Source organism: Acyrthosiphon pisum, chromosome A1, assembly GCF_005508785.2.
Source record: "Acyrthosiphon pisum isolate AL4f chromosome A1, pea_aphid_22Mar2018_4r6ur, whole genome shotgun sequence".
In the NCBI taxonomy this organism is placed as follows: Eukaryota; Metazoa; Arthropoda; class Insecta; order Hemiptera; family Aphididae; genus Acyrthosiphon; species Acyrthosiphon pisum.
The window spans coordinates 13,825,527-13,842,684 of NC_042494.1; the positions used below are offsets into that span (position 1 = coordinate 13,825,527).

The 17,158-nt window shown below is 27.1% G+C and overlaps 2 protein-coding genes and 1 long non-coding RNA gene across 3 annotated transcripts; all 3 read left to right on the plus strand.

Annotated features, from left to right (window-relative positions):
• Positions 1–482: 482 nt before the first annotated feature.
• Positions 483–9,812, plus strand: LOC100163337 (calcium-transporting ATPase type 2C member 1). Its single transcript, XM_001950165.4, has 19 exons — positions 483–801; positions 879–1,079; positions 2,039–2,128; positions 2,933–3,030; positions 3,735–3,843; positions 3,960–4,321; positions 4,382–4,506; positions 4,576–4,673; positions 4,928–5,023; positions 5,111–5,200; positions 5,275–5,379; positions 5,463–5,619; positions 5,690–5,860; positions 5,934–6,082; positions 7,726–8,078; positions 8,174–8,321; positions 8,604–8,699; positions 8,786–8,927; positions 9,003–9,812. Exons 1-19 carry the CDS (start codon positions 703–705, stop codon positions 9,125–9,127), a joined length of 2,814 nt encoding a protein of 937 aa, XP_001950200.2. The 5' UTR covers positions 483–702; the 3' UTR covers positions 9,128–9,812.
• Positions 9,813–14,515: 4,703 nt separating this feature from the next.
• On the plus strand, positions 14,516–16,561 carry LOC103308598 (cysteine--tRNA ligase, cytoplasmic; the record flags this gene model as incomplete). The annotated part of the gene is made up of 9 exons (XM_016802344.2): positions 14,516–14,662; positions 14,735–14,987; positions 15,076–15,222; positions 15,325–15,473; positions 15,557–15,755; positions 15,866–15,999; positions 16,060–16,191; positions 16,313–16,446; positions 16,514–16,561. Coding segments are annotated over exons 2-9 (1,131 nt in total), but the record flags the coding sequence as incomplete, so codon positions are not given.
• An 11-nt stretch (positions 16,562–16,572) lies between these two features.
• LOC107883030 lies at positions 16,573–16,906 on the plus strand. The gene is made up of 3 exons (XR_001679046.2): positions 16,573–16,630; positions 16,694–16,792; positions 16,856–16,906. It is a non-coding gene; the product is annotated as an uncharacterized LOC107883030 (long non-coding RNA).
• Positions 16,907–17,158: the final 252 nt, after the last annotated feature.

The window sequence follows — 17,158 nt, forward strand, 5'->3', positions numbered from 1 at the left end:
TTTTGTGTACATGCCTGGGCACGTGGACTATAATAATATCATTATTATTACCTTTAGGGCTCTACCAGTTATATAGGTCCCTAACCTATTACCACCTAGACGGTATGTATATAATATAATAGTGCCTATTACTGACGTGTTTGAGTGTGTGACGTGGGTATTATAATTCCATATCATGAATTCATGGGTGTATCAAATATCGATAATCAATATAATGCACATCTAATAATATTAAAATTGTTTTATTATTACAATGCATTTTATAGGCACATGCTTTCACAATTTATACGACCGATCGTCGGAACTCGGAGTGTAGATGTCCCCGACGGGTGACGGGTGACGAGTTTAAATATTATAAATAAATGTATTACAAAAAAATTATCTGTTTAGCTATAAGTTGGTAGTTCTGTCATTTTAATGATAGCGGAAAAATATTTTAACACGTTGATAACGGTGATAAGGTATTTTATAATCTATGTAGGCAAATAAAAAATAGTATATTTGTATATAAAGTAAACCGTGAAATTCGTTAAAGTGTGTAGCTAATTATATTTAAAATGTGTCTTTTAATGTGTTGAATTTACCTCTTCAAACATGATTTAGTTAAATTAATTCCTTATCATTTTTTTTAAGTTCTAACATGTTGTTTTACTAACAGTTATAAGTGGCGATCTGTGTTCAACAATATTTAATTCTGGTATAATGAACTCTAAGTACAAAATTGTTAATAAATTTAGTAATGAATCTTTACATTCACTTTTAAATCATGAATCACATAATAGTCCATCGGGTTCAAATTTTGTATGTGCCTTGTAATTCATTCTTAAGTAACTAGTTACTTAAGTACCTACTTAAAAAATGCATTTAATTTGATTTAGATTATAGCAGAACATGAAAAGATGTGGCTTACTACAAAAGAAGCAAGTGCAATTAGTGCCGAAGATGTAGTGTCCAGATTGAGAGTTGGTTTTAGGAGTGGATTATCTTGGAAAGAATGTGAATTTAGAAGACAGATAACTGGATACAATGAATTTTCAGTTCATCAAGGAGATCCATTATGGAAAAAATATATTGAACAGGTAATACAATATATATATTGTATTATTATTGCTTAAGACCCAGATTGTATATTATGTGTGTGTATAGATTTAAAATATTACATTTACAAAAATAATACACACTTTCAATTTTTTTTTTTTTGTTCAAGACTAATATTTTAGTATATGGGTACCTATACAATTAATAATTATGTACCCAAAGTAAAATGTTGGCGCTCAGTATTCAATAGTTTCCTAATAAAGAAATGCTTGTTAACAGAGCTAAATATTAATGTAGATTAAAATCTAATATAAACAATTATTTTTTTAAAAAATATTTATTTAGGTAGTATTAACTAATTTAAACAAAAAATGTAAACAGGCAGAAGAACACATCTGTATTAATACTTATTTCTGAAACCATACAACAAAAATATATTGTTTATAATATGCACGAATATGTTGAACAAAAATATAATATATAAATTATTTATATTTGATTTTCCAAGTACAAACAATAAAAAAGTGTTTAATTTATTAAAAAATTATTAAATATTTCAAGTACAACGGTACAAAAAAAAAATAGTGTATTATTTTCAACAATGATGTATTTGTATATTTTGATTTTTATGGAAATCCATTAACAACTACCTACATCCATAGCTATCTATTGTTTTATAATTAATTTTTAATGCAATTAAAGTTACTAAATATTTACAGGCAATTTAAAATGCATAGTTATAAATTTAAGGTCATAAATTATTTTAAATGTATAATTTTACTATAGGTATATTACAGAAAATTAATTTATGCTTTTTTTAAAATCTTAATTGTAGAAACTGATAACCTTGTGTAATTATTTATGTTAGTTTATAATAGTTAGGCTATACAACTTTACCTTCATAGGGTATTTATTATAATATATATTTATGTATAGTATGAAAAAACATAATATATGAACTAGAATATTAAATTGTTATTTATTTATTTATTATTTTCAGTTCAGAAATCCATTAATACTCCTTTTGCTAGCATCAGCTGTCGTGAGTGTATGTATGAAACAATTTGATGATGCTTTCAGTATTACTACAGTACGTATTAATTAAACAATTACTCATTATTCATAGTAAATGTAAGAATGGTTTTATTTTCCTCAAAAAATAATGAATTAAGAACAAAGAAAATGTTGATTAGGTTACTTTTATATTTTTGGAAATACAGTGAAATCCAACTTAACGGACAACTGTATATAACAGATACATCTCTCAACAAACAAAATGAGATCCCAGCAAAAATATAGGTATTCCAATGTATTTTAACCTGTCTATAATAGACTTTTTCTATTACTGATACTGACAGTAATATTTCTCCCCTATGCCTTCATAATGAACAAACTCAAGTCAAAATAGTTCAAACTCAAATTGAATTGTATACATGTTACATATATTATATACATACTATGCAGCAGTATCTAAGACCAATTACATACTCAGTACTCCTATATCGTCGATTACGTTTAATGTGTATGTATTATAATATCATGTATGTATGGGTGTACCTATATTATTATTATTATTATTTTTTTTTTTTATATTGCACATATTTTATTATTATTTATTAGCAGTTATAAAGTTTACAGTAGGTAGATTCAACATTCTTTTAATATTTATTATCGGCCTTTTTTTCATTAAAGTACAATATTTTCAATAAACAAATTCATAGGTGAGTTTGACTAAAATAATACTAAAGTCCGTCTATAATGGCCACTTTTGATAGTCCCATAACTGTCCGTTATGTATAAGTTTCACTAGGTAGGTAAAAATATTGTTGATTTTTATTTTTAAATAAAAATAATTAAACTGCAATTGTTTAAATTCCTATAATATTTGTTACAGGCTATTATCATTGTTGTTACTGTGGCTTTTATACAAGAATATAGGTCTGAAAAGTCATTAGAAGCGTTGACAAAACTTGTACCACCTACATGCCGATGGTTAGTATTCAAAACAAAATTCTATGAAGTCATTATTTGTCATCATATTTTATATAAATATATTTTATTTCATGATATTTAATGGAGAAGCATCATTAGAGACAATGATACAGTGTCTACCCTAATTTATGTTTAAAGAATAATTGATAAAATATAAAATTTTAAAATTACTAACCGTATATTATACTACCTATGTCAATAAAAAATCCTAATTTAATTTAAAAAGCTAAAAAAAATTTTATCTTAACTAATTGACAATTCACTGCGTAATTTGTTTACAATCATTAAAAATTAAGCACTAACAAGTTTTGTGATAACAGCCCAATCATCTAATTCATTTACGTGGTTTTGTATAGTATCGGTATGACGGGTTTTCAAATTGTAACATTTGTATGAGACATGTCTCAAACTTATCAATAGCTATTTTTTTATTCAATTGTTTGTCGTTTTTTCTGTACTATTATTACACATGTTTATATAATGGAATCGTTCACAAAAAAGTTTGTAATTAACTATTTAAGTACTGAGATTTGTTGCTGCTAATAATGTTAACTTTAGTAAGGTAGAGTGAATTTTTTTTTAAAATTTATCCACCAATTGGGTTTATATATGCTTGATATTATAAGATATTCATTATCTGTTACTAACAAACTTTACTTGAAATTAGTTTACTAACAACTTGAATTTTTTTTTTTCTGTTTTAGTCTCCGAGAGGAACAATTAGAATCTATGCTTGCAAGATCGTTGGTACCTGGTGATATTGTTTATTTAAGTACTGGTGATAGAGTACCTGCTGATATTAGACTGTTTGAGGTAAAACTTAAGTATAATATAATAATAATAGGTCAATAATAAATAATACATTTAGATATTTGCATAATAGTTATTTTTGTTTATAATAAAATCATTATTGGATTTTTACTCTATAGGCCATTGACTTAGCTATTGACGAAAGTAGTTTTACTGGTGAAACTGAACCATGTATGAAAACCACAGAGTTAGTTTTGAATCCTGTGAGTCATACATCAATGAAAAACATAGCATTCATGGGTACTTTAGTACGGTGTGGAAATGGCAAAGGAGTTGTGGTAAATACAGGAGAAAAATCAGAATTTGGTGAACTTTTCAAATTAATGCAAAGTGAAGAAGCACCTAAAACCCCTTTGCAGAATAGCATGGATATTCTGGGTACTCAGTTATCAGTGTATTCTTTCTTTATTATTGGTTTGATAATGATGCTTGGATGGATTCAAGGCCGGCCTATTTTAGATATGTTTACTATTGGGGTCAGGTAAAACGATAATTAGCCAATTAATTAATTCCTTTTCTAAAAAAAAACTTATTGTTTTAGTTTGGCTGTAGCAGCTATACCAGAAGGCTTACCCATAGTTGTAACTGTGACTTTGGCACTTGGCGTAATGCGCATGGCTAATAGAAAAGCTATTGTGAAAAAATTACCAACTGTTGAAACTTTAGGTAATTTCTTAACATTTATTTATAATTATAAATTTGTTATTGTCTAATGTATTTATTTTATTTTATTAGGATGCGTTAATATAATATGTTCTGATAAAACCGGTACTATAACCAATAATGAAATGACTGTAACTACAATTATCACTTCAGATGGTTATTATGCTGATGTAAGTTATAACATAGTTTTAATTTTTAAAAATGTTAAATATTTTTAAATTTAAACTGCTAATAAAAACTTATCCTTAAATACAGTAAAACCCTTTTTAATGGACAAGGCAAACGTTACGACTTTTTATGAAGTAACACTCATTAATGGAATTTTACTGTGTTTAAACATTATGAATTGATAATTACTATGTCTGTATAAAAATGTATTGTGAAATTTCAAGTAATTGTATAAAATATTCATTTAATGATCTAGGTTTCCGGAACCGGTTACAATGATCAAGGTGAAGTTCATTTACTTAAATCTTTCTCTTCAGACCAAGCTAAACAAGCTATATATAATTTGTTAGAAGTATGTATAGAATTTTTTTGATAATTTAGATTCTCAACATTTTCATAGGTCATATTTTGCTTAAATTATAAATTCTTTTTTATGCAGGTTGGAGTTATTTGTAACAATGCAACTATCAATGGAGATACATTACAGGGACAGCCTACTGAAGGGGCTCTTTTAGCAGTTGCTATGAAGGTATTTAAGAAGTTAAATCTTTTGTTACTCATTAATTTTATTAATTTTATTATAATTTTTCATTTTAAATATAGAATAGAATGTATGGTATTAGTGATAAATACTTAAAACTTCAAGAATATCCATTTAGTTCTGAACAAAAACTTATGGCTGTGAAATGTGTTAATAAATATGATGATGTAAGATATTGGAATATAACATTATTCATTAATATATTTTATTATTAGTAATTTTACTATTTTATTAAAATTAAAATGTATAGGTTAAAGAAGAAATTTATTTTGTCAAAGGTGCATTAGAAAAAGTGTTGAAACAGTGTACAAAATATTCTAATGGAAATGAAAGACTATTATTGAGTAGTAAAAAAGAACAAGACATATTTACTGAAGCTTATGAAATCGGTAGAAAAGGTCTTCGTGGTGAGTTTTAATGCTGGTTGTTTATCTATCAAATTATTTTATTTCTATTTAACATAAAAAAATTCTATAGTTATTGCATTAGCCAAAGGAGATTCTTTACAAGATTTGGTCTATTTGGGGTTAGTTGGAATTTGTGATCCTCCAAAACCATTTGTTAGAGAATCCATAGAACAGTTGTATAATTGTGGAGTTAAAGTAAAACTAGTCACTGGAGATGCTCAAGAAACTGCAGTTGCTATTGGTATGTAACATACAACATTAATGACAAGTAAAAAACATAACATTTTAGTCTTTATTTTACAATGTTATTATAGGAAGTATGATTGGCTTAGACATGATTCATGGACAGACCATGTCTGGTCAACAAATTGATAATATGTCTGACCATCAACTAAAAGCAATGGTAAACAATGTATCTGTTTTTTACCGTGTTACACCTCGCCACAAATTAACAATAATCAAGGTACCTAATAGTTTATTACTATTACACTTCATCCTAATGTTATTTTCTCAAAATATAAAAAACTAAAAAAAAAATATTAATAAATGTTGTTATTTAAAATTAATAGTCACAGTTACTTCAAATTTTTATCATTTTATAGTAGCATTTTCTAAAAATAGGAAATATATTTTTCAAAATATTTAGACTTAAAACTAATTATAAATATTTAAGATTAATTTAATTTTTTAGTTTGTTTTTTTTTAATCATTAAGTTCTTAATAAGTTAAGAGAAATTCAAAAACAAATGATCAAATTTTTCTTATAAGTTGTTGAAGTCATAGGCGTAACTTGGGCTCTCTTCACGTGGGGGCAAAAACAATTTTTGCAAATCTCTACATATTTTCATAATCTTATTTAAATTTCAACATTTTTTTTTATAAATACTTTAATTTTTATACCAAACAATAATAAAATAACTACTTTTTTCAAAACCATAATTAATATTTATAATTACATAAAAAATTACAAAGAAACTTTATTAAAAACAACTTTTTTAAACATAAGAATATTGTTAACATAATAATAATAATATTAATAAACATAAACATAAATTTGAAGCCAAAATTATTTTAGTTGTAATCGTCTTCCTCGAATTGTTGATTGTGCATTTAATCGGTCAATAATTATATCAAAATTTGGTTCAAATTTTTTTTCTATATGTAATAAAGCCAAATCCTTTAGCTTTTCTTGTCCAATACTATTTTGAGTATAAGTTTTAAGACGACGTAATGATGAAAATGAACGCTCTGATGAAGCCGAACTCATAGGAATTGATTAAAAAAGTTTGAATAATTTATATAAATTTTCAAATGAATTTGACAGATCTTGAAGTATAAAGTAATTAAGACGATCTTCAAAGTTATCAAATATTTGTTTCACAAAACACATTTTACCAAACAACTTTAGCTCTACCTGTTTCAAAAGTATTAAGCAAATTATTATAAACTAGCCGACCCGTCACAGCTTCGCTCATGATTGGTTGTTTATTTTGCCTTCGGACAATGATATGTATAATTTTTCCTACCGCAGATTAATATAATCAATTAATACAAAATCTTAACCCAACCGTTCTAAAATTTGATGAATAAAAAAAAAAAAAATTTAACCCTTTTTAAATAAGCCTATCTTCTACCCAGAGGTCTAATCTACACACATACATCATTTTTATATATATAAAAAGAATAATGGGCTGAGAGAATGGTCAAACGACCAATGTTGGCCGCGTCTCCTTCAGTAGCGATGGCGTTACACAAGTGGATGTACTCGATTAATATTCAAATTAAAAAAAATAACAATAATAAATAAATATTATTCTCAACTCCTATAACCCATAGCCACCGTTAATAAACAAATATTTCTATCGTAAATCTCAACATTTCTGTTTTAGCACCTACCGGGGGTGATCAATTCCCTTTTTAAATTAGCCTATAACTTTCTCTGTGATGTCCTCTTTAATTTAAAAAAAAACTGCTAGACGATCCAATAAGTAGTTTCGGATAACAAACGTTATCATTTTATATATTAGTAAAGATTTAAAATTAACTTAATTATTATAGTGAGTAAATAAAATTAAACTTAAATTTTAATTTTGTATATAATTTTAGGCATTGCAATCAAATGGTAATGTTGTTGGAATGACAGGTGATGGAGTTAATGACAGTGTTGCATTGAAAAAAGCTGACATTGGGATAGCTATGGGTAAAAATGGAACAGACGTATGTAAAGAAGCATCAGACATGATACTAGTTGATGATGATTTCCAAACAATTGTGGCAGCTATTGAAGAAGGGAAAGGAATATTCTTCAACATTCGAAATTTCGTGAAATTTCAACTTAGTACTAGTATTGCCGCATTATCTTTAATTGCTTTAGCAACCATTTTTAGAATACCAAATCCATTAAATGCCATGCAAATACTATGGATTAATATTATTATGGATGGACCGCCTGCCCAAAGGTAGCTCCATTCGTTCAATTTTTTTTAAACTTGTTATTTTCTCTCTTGTTATATTGCATTATATTATGTTATATTGTACTATTAATATATTTCAGTCTTGCAGTTGAACCAGTTGATAAAGATGTTGTCAAACAAGGTCCGCGAAATGTTAAAACACCAATGATAACAAAAACACTTGTGTTGAATGTTCTTTTTTCAGCATCAATTATAATTGTTGGAACTCTTTGGGTGTTTAAAAGAGAAGTAAGTTTTATTTTTTGAGCTTAATTGAATAACTTATTAACTAAATAGTTCTAATAACACTAAAAGTACTTTTTATAAATAATTGATATGTAAAAAATGTAATTAAATTAAAATCCTGTTCATAAATATTACTTTTGCATTTAATTTAAATGTTCTATATAATAAATATTAGAATAATTAATTCAAATTAGACCAATATTTTACATATAAATTATAAACTTTCAATATTTAATTATTAGTTACTTTTTAGTTAATTTTTATTATTTTGCTATATGATTTTAGTTGAGTGACAATGATGTTTCTAAGAGAGACACTACAATGACATTCACGTGTTTTGTTTTCTTTGATATGTTTAATGCTCTTAGCTGCCGTTCACAGGTATGATGATTTTTAATTTTTTTAATAATATTAGAATGGATTCTTTTATCTATTTTTTCATTCAACCCCATACATTATGTTTACAGACCAAGTCAGTGTTTACCATTGGGTTTTTTTCTAACAAAATGTTTCTTGTTGCTGTTACACTTTCTATTGTTGGACAAATGTTAGTGATATACTTTCCACCATTACAGAATGTATTTCAGACAGAAGCACTTACTCTATATGGTATAAACAACTATTTATTATTCTATTATAATTTTTGAGTTGAAAAATATTAATTTTTTTTTTTCAAATTTTTAGATATTTTACTTTTATTGGGATTAACATCTAGTGTTTTCATTGTGTCTGAAATAAAAAAATTCTTTGAGCGACATTTACAAAAAAGGCTAACTAGAGCACCTAAGAAACAAATGGCATTTGTGTAATGATATTGAAACTACTACTCTTGGTTACATCATGTATTGTATTAAAACAATTATAATATTAATAATACCCAATTATAAATTAAATGACAATCGAATAGTCATAATATATAGCATTATGTTCGTAATTTTTTTTATATATTTATTGATGCAATATAAATCTCATGTTTTTTAGGTTGTGTATTTGCATATTTTAGTTCCTTTCTTCTTTTATTGACTTAAATATTTATTATTATTAATATCATTATAATATGTGAGTCCAAAGTGTTATCTATTGGTTATTTAATGCCTTAATTTAATTATTTACTACAGTTATAATATGTTGTATAAGAAGGAATTTGTGTATTATTTGTAAAATTATATATTTTTATGAATAAATTATTTGTATGCTTAGAATTTTAAATAATCATGTTTTATTATTGTTTTGAAAATTTTTAAAACCGTTTCAATCAAGTAATATTGTTTTTATTAGTTACTTAAAATTAACTTTATTATTGTTGTGTTAAAAATAAAATAAAATATGTGAATTAGTTAGTATTCACTTGTGTAATTTGGAAACTAAAAAGTATTTAGCTTTTTATATAAATAATGTATAGTAAATTATAAGTATTATTATTGTTGTTTTTATCACTTTTTATATTATGTATAATATATTTATGACACGTTTAATAATTATACTGTGAAACCATACTGTTGAATAGATACTATTTTTTAATATTCAATCATCTCTGGAGCTATTTATTATTTACATATCAGTATATCAGTTTATCTCTTGAATTTTAATCTGGCTGCTTCTTATTAGTTAATAGTTTGTATTAAATATAGGTAGGTATATTGTAGAACGAAAATAAAAGTTAATCAATTTTTTATTTATTCAAAAATGATTTTGTTAAATACAATTCAATATTATGTTGTAAATTTGTCTTGTATAATTATTAGTTTATGTTCCATATTATATGAAAACTGAAATAATGCTATCGGTCAATTTTTTTTTAACACCATATTTGTATTATGTATATTATCTCACAATTGAAATAATAATATAATTTAGTCAATAGTTGAAGTACATTTTTTATGCACATTTTTATAATACACAATTATTTGTCTTGCCTTTTGATAAAAATATCATCTACTTGTTTATTTTTTAACCTATTATAGGGAAAATAAATTTATAAAAAAAAATGTTTTTACTTATTTGTTATTTATTTATGTTTATTGTATTGGATATTGGCTTCACAAAAACCTTGTATAGCCAAGACGAATACATTGTCTACTTATATATATAAAAAAAAAAAAAAAACGATCAATGCCAATGAGTTTTTTTTAAATCTGGTTACCTAAAGGAAAGAACCTTGGCCCAACCCCTATACATTTGATATTTTAACAAGGAGTGTTGAAGACATAGCCAAGTCACAAATAGGGACAAAATGTTGCTAAAGTAATCACAATAAAAAATATATGAAAGATCTGTAATAATAATCCGTACACAATTTCAAACTAAAAAAATGGACTAAGCACTGTAAGTTGTGTAAATTGTATAATATTTTTATTTTTATTATTTATATGAATTAACGCTATTCGGCTTTTTTACAAGCAAGATATATAATAGGACATATTATAATGAGCACAGCGTGCACGTAATAATGAGAAATCGTAATACCTATTAGTACCACCTAGAGTTTTATACGCTGTATGAGCTTTTTTTCTTAGATATTAGGTCTTTGAAAGCTTTAGATACCCAGGGTGGATATGTTGATGTAAATACTTTGCGCATAGGAATTCGTTTCTGTATTGATTCAGCAAGAGTATTTTGTAGGAAGTTAGCTGAATCTTCAGCCGATAAAAGAGCGAGGGTGTTGTTCCAGTCAATTAACCTCAAGTCATCAAGGACACCCACATAGTCAGCCCTTTTAAAATCATGATACATATGTTGTGTTTCTAATACGGATGCAACCAGAGCAATAAATTGGACAAAAAATGGAGAGCGGAGGATGATGCGTATCACAGGGGATAAGTGTTTCAGGAGCTTGAGTGACTTGAACCGATTTAATACTAGAAAAAACTAAATTAAAAAGAGAACTATTACTATTTAGAACATTGTTCTTTTGATCAAAGTGAAGTAAGCCGAATTGATTACCAATTAGACGAACTTTATCAGATACATGGCCCGTATATTCAAGCCCGGATTAAGACATTTTGAGGTCCAGGGGCCAAAGTTTTAAATGAGGCCCTTGTAGGAAAAAAAATATTAATGTATATAGTGTGTTCCGGGGTGAAGTGACCAGCCGACGTCATAATATAAAAGTATACCAAAATGATAAAGAAATAGCCTTTAAAGATTGGGTCTAACTTTTTTATTTTTTAAGTTATGGGCAAATTTTTTTTATCAAAATCATACATATCACGCATTTGTTTATGTATTTTCAAAAGTTTTTAACATTTTTATGGATTTTTTTTTTATTTTAAAGCTATTTAATTGTCCTATCAACACTCCAAAATACGCAATTGAACTATAAATGCACTGATTATTTTTATTAAATTAAAAAAGTAGAAAAAAGTTGGCAAAAATTAGCATTTTTTAAAGGAAATCGTGTATTATTCCAAATAATTTATTACTTGGTACGGGTTTTTTATTTTTTGTATTGTTCTGCTGAATTATACTGAATAACACGTTAATATACCTAGAATAATTGATAAATGAAAAATGAAAAATGTATTATTAACTAAATGTAAAATGAATGTCAAAATTGTAAATCAACTATTGAACCTAAATATTATTGTTAAAGGTTCTTCGCCTTACAGGCTTATAACCTTTTTTTTGGCGGGGAGGTGTAATGGGCATGTATTAGAATGTATAACTGAAGGTATTATAAACCGCCTTTACTTATTCGAACCATACTATGCGGTTCTCCTTGTAAAAGCATTTAGCAATCTTATCCATAACAACCTATGAACACAAGACGGCGGTTTCTTCAGTACGACAACAACAACAACTTTTACGACCACACCCAAGGCACCTGCGAGTTCCGTATACTGACCAGATCAAAGGAGTTGACAGCATATATAAGGGAGACAGGAGCACAGCCTGATCAGATGTACCTGGACCAGCAAGACCGAAGTCACTTCACTCCACCAGCCATTATACACCGCTACACCGCTACTAACCACGAAATCATTCTACATTACTACTATATTTTCATAATTGACTGTTCTACATTATTAAAACACATTTTATTACTTTGAAATTAGTATTATTATTTCAAACTACATCATCGTTTGGATTCTGAAAGGGCTGCACGTATAACATGACGTTGGCCGGTCACTTCACCCTGGGACACATTGTACAGAGGTAGTATTGATCCAGTTAACTTTAGTAAGGTTAAAGTTCTATATGTGTCCTATATGTGTAGGTATAATCCATACACACTATTAATGATCTTCGTTACCGTAATATAATATACAATTCAATTTCCCGCATTTGCATCAAGTAGAACCAAATAAACGCTTAGGTATAGTTTTTAAAGGGAATGGGTTTATGGTAAATGACGATCGTTTGAGACGAATAATGATTCCAATATGTACTGACATATTTTGTTCCATTCTAGTCATTAATAAACTATAGATATCTATTTACATAAAACATGACATTCATCTCAATACTTAAAGATTACTCTATACTTTCCCTTGACGGCGAATGGCAATGCACTGCAACTGCTGTCTGCTCTGATAGTCAATATTATACGCTCATAGGGTACGTGATTCACCAAAAGAATAAATATTTACGTAAGTATTTTCCTTCTATCCATTCTTTTACGCATTAGACCTAAAATATATATTTATTGGCAGGCAAGCTGGTAACAAGCCCACCAGAGTACCTAATTTCAAAAAATCAAGTTGACTTAGGTGCACAAAATTGTGATACTATGAAATATAACTAAAAATTATAGGTAGGTACCTATTATATTATCTACCACTGTTAATTATTGTCATAGTATAGATTAATAGAATATTTTTTTAAAATTTGAAATAAATAATGTTTGGGCAATACCTATCACCTATGGTATGTCGTATGTATGGTATCTTCGTAATAAAATAATAAAATACATAATGATTAATGTTATTTAATATGATTTTTAGGTGCATGCCCAGATACCACTTATAATTTTAAGCTCAATTAAATAATGTTAAACATTTGTGTTTTAACACCGCAAACACACGATTTTTTTATGGTTTTTCGCGGCATTTTCTTCAAATGTTCACATTTCGTATTTTATACAGTGTTATTATTTGTAGGTTAAACTTCTATTTTAAAATACGGTTATCTATAACACATTTTGTATTTAAATATCGGCAGTCTAACCTAACCTTTTTTGTAGTAGGTACCTATATAACTATTAATATACGTATTGTAATTTAATTGCCAAAAAATATAACGTCACCAACATTGTGTCTAGGGGTACCGGCTTCTGGTGAATACATTAGAATGTCTATAAGCTTTTGGACTAATTTGTGTGGTTAAGACAAGAATATAGGTACGCATTGCAGATCATAAAGATTTCTGTAAAAGCACATACATATAAATGTGATTGATTGTAAGATTGTTCCTTTTAATTTATTATTAATATTATTAAACAACTAACTACAGAATGGAACTCATCGCAAGAAATAAATACAAAATTATATATCACATGAAGAGTTTGTAAAAAACAAAATTATTCGGGTTTTGGTTAATACAGGTGTTTTCCAAACAGAATCATTCTGCATTCGGGTTATATGGGTTTCGGGTGTTCAAAGAATTAAGGGTGTTTAGGGGTGTGTGTTAGGGGTTCAGGTTAATTTGGGTGCAAGCACAGATATATATATTAATTTAATATTTAATATATATATCTGTGGGTGCAAGGCCCTGATTTAGTTACAGATATTGTTAAAATATAATTAAATAATATATGTTTAATGGAAATTAAATGAAAAAATTATTTGCAAAGTATTTTAGTATTGCATGTACGGGAATGCAATTTGAGTTCACATCACCCGGTTGGTTAGCAGATTGTCCGTGGTGCCGATGTGATATATTATTTATCGCAGGTACATATAACCATAGAATTCTATGATATTCTATAGCCCCGTCCAGACCAAAGAAAAATTTGTCGGAAACACGTGTTTCCAACATTGTCATCGACAATGTTTCTAATTTCCCGTCATAAGCAGTAACATAATTAATATTTGTCGACGACAATGTCAGAAACATATTATGTTTCCTACAAATGTTTCTTGGTCTGGACCGCGCTTATGATACAACATACGACATACCTATCAGCATGACAAAATATATCAATTTTGTCATGCCTATCAGATTCTGTATAATAATAATAATAATAATAATAATAATATGGTCATCAGAAATATTGTTGTTATTATATTCCTTATCAACTGTGGAACTTGGTTGTCTGTCGTCTGATAATAAATTGATATTTGAAATCTGAATTCAGAATTTCCGTATGTCGAGGTTCTACTCCGTTCTAGTATTCTACTACTCTAGTAAGTTCATATTTCAATACTTCATGATAATTTAAAATTTTTCAAACGACTAATTAAAATCGAATATTTCAGGTTTATACTTTTATGGTTTTATTTAAGAATAATATTGGTCATACTCCTCCTTGTATGTTTCGACTATGATCATGCGTAATATCGGTGTTCTCGGTAGTTTGCTGGCCAATCGTTCGTTTTATACGAACAAATCAAATGTGTTGGTGTACAATTGTAAAACCAAGACTAAAGAACCATTGAAATGTAACAAGCTTCTGACATGGTACGTGTGTGGTCCCACAGTATATGACTCAATGCATATTGGGCACGCAAGGTCAGTTTTATTTTTTTATTTTGATACCTAAATAGTAAATATCATTTAAAGGATTTAAGAAACAATTTTTTATACAAAATTGTTCTAGCTGTTATGTTAAGTTTGACATTATCAGAAGAATTTTGGAGAACTATTTTCAACTGTCTGTATTTCAAGTAATGAACATCACCAATGTGGACGATAAAATTATTTCAAAAGCACGTGCCTTAAACATAGACCCACTTCAATTAGCAAGGTTTGGATGTTGGATAGTTCAAACATATTATTACTATGTTGACAATATTTATCTATTTTTGTCTATAAAATAATTATTGCATCAATTATATAATATCTTTAGGAACTACGAAGTAGAATTTATTGAAGATATAAATTTGTTAAACATTAAACAACCAGATATTATAGCAAGAGTGACTGATTTTATTCCTCAAGTCTTAAATTTTATTCAAAACCTATTTGATAAAGATCTAGTCTATTCTGCAGACGATGGTAAGTTTTGAAAATAATTATAAAATATTTTGGTTAAAAGTGCTGAAAAAGCCTTTTAGGTTTAATAGTTTCAATGTAAAAAGGTTCATTGTTCTTTGATACAACTAAGTATAAAAGATATGGAAAAATGGTTAAGGTGCCTGAAGTTGTACCCCATATGTTCAAAAAAAGTAACTTAGATTTTGCACTGTGGAAAGCAACAAAACCAGGTGAACCTTCATGGGATTCGTCTTGGGGACCTGGAAGACCGGGATGGCACATTGAATGTTCTGCTATTGCTAGGTATATATTTATTTTAAATGTATTTTATATGTATTTAATATATAAATATATTATGGAATTCTAAATTATTTATGTAAATACCTGTATCTAATTTTATTAAATATTTACAGTCATTATTTTGGATCCAGTGTTGACATACATTCTGGAGGAATAGATTTGGTATTTCCACATCATGAAAATGAAGAAGCTCAATGCTGTGCATATCATAATGTTGATGATTGGGTTAAACATTGGATACATACAGGTTCATATTTAATTACTTGCTTAACCTCAATATACAATAATAAAATATTATGTTTTTCAGGGCATTTACATGTAGGAGATAATATTAAAATGTCAAAATCGTTAATGAACACCATCAGTGTTAAAGAACTACTCAATTCATATACTGCTAATCAATTTCGAACACTATGTTTATTATCAAATTTCAAAAATGGTAAATTAAATTCATATACTAGTTTTCAAATTTTTACCTATTTTGAGAATTTGAAGTGAAACTTCTAGAAAAAGCATAACAATTTGTTTTTTATTATATTTTACCTGTGTAAATATTTTAGATTTGGAATTTAATGATAGTACAATGGATGTAGCCTGTGGAGTGTTAAAAAAATTGGATTCTTTCATCGCTAATTGTTATGCTCATTTAAATACTTACAACAGTAAGCATATTCCTGATATCACAATACTAAAAGTAAGAAAACGATATAATTAAAATAAAACGAATCTTTCCTCACTTAAATTTAACACTTTTATTTCAGAAAATAAGTGACATTGAAAATGATATATTAATCAATTTAGCAGATAATTTTAATACATCAAAAGGTTTAAATTTACTTATTGAGCTTATTAGCATATTCAATAAATTACTTACAGTGGTAATGTTTAACTTATTTTTTTAAATTTTATTTTATTACTAAAAAAAGTATGATTTAATTTAGGACTTTCATTTCAATTGTTCAAAATTGGAAGTGATTCAGGCATTAAATTTAGTAGTTAAAACATTGGAGTCGTTCGGGATTGATTTATCTAGATCAAAGGTAATGGTTTAAGAAAAAAAAAAAAAATTAATAATCATTTTTTTTTTAAAATTATATTTTTAGTTCAAGTCTGATGCTGAAAATAGTTTAGTTATTGATATTATAGTAAATTTTAGAGCAAAACTTAGACAGTTAGCATTACAATCAAAGTCTGAGATTAGCAAACAAGAAATATTTGAACTTTGCGATACTTTGAGGGATGAGCTTTCTTTAGCCAATATTATTGTACAAGTAAATGGATATAATAAATATTATGAACTATATTTTTTAAATTATATTTTACAATTCTTTTACTTAACATTTTAGACTCTAAGATATCATCAATATGGAGGCATGAAAAAATACAAGCCAAAGAAAATTAAATTC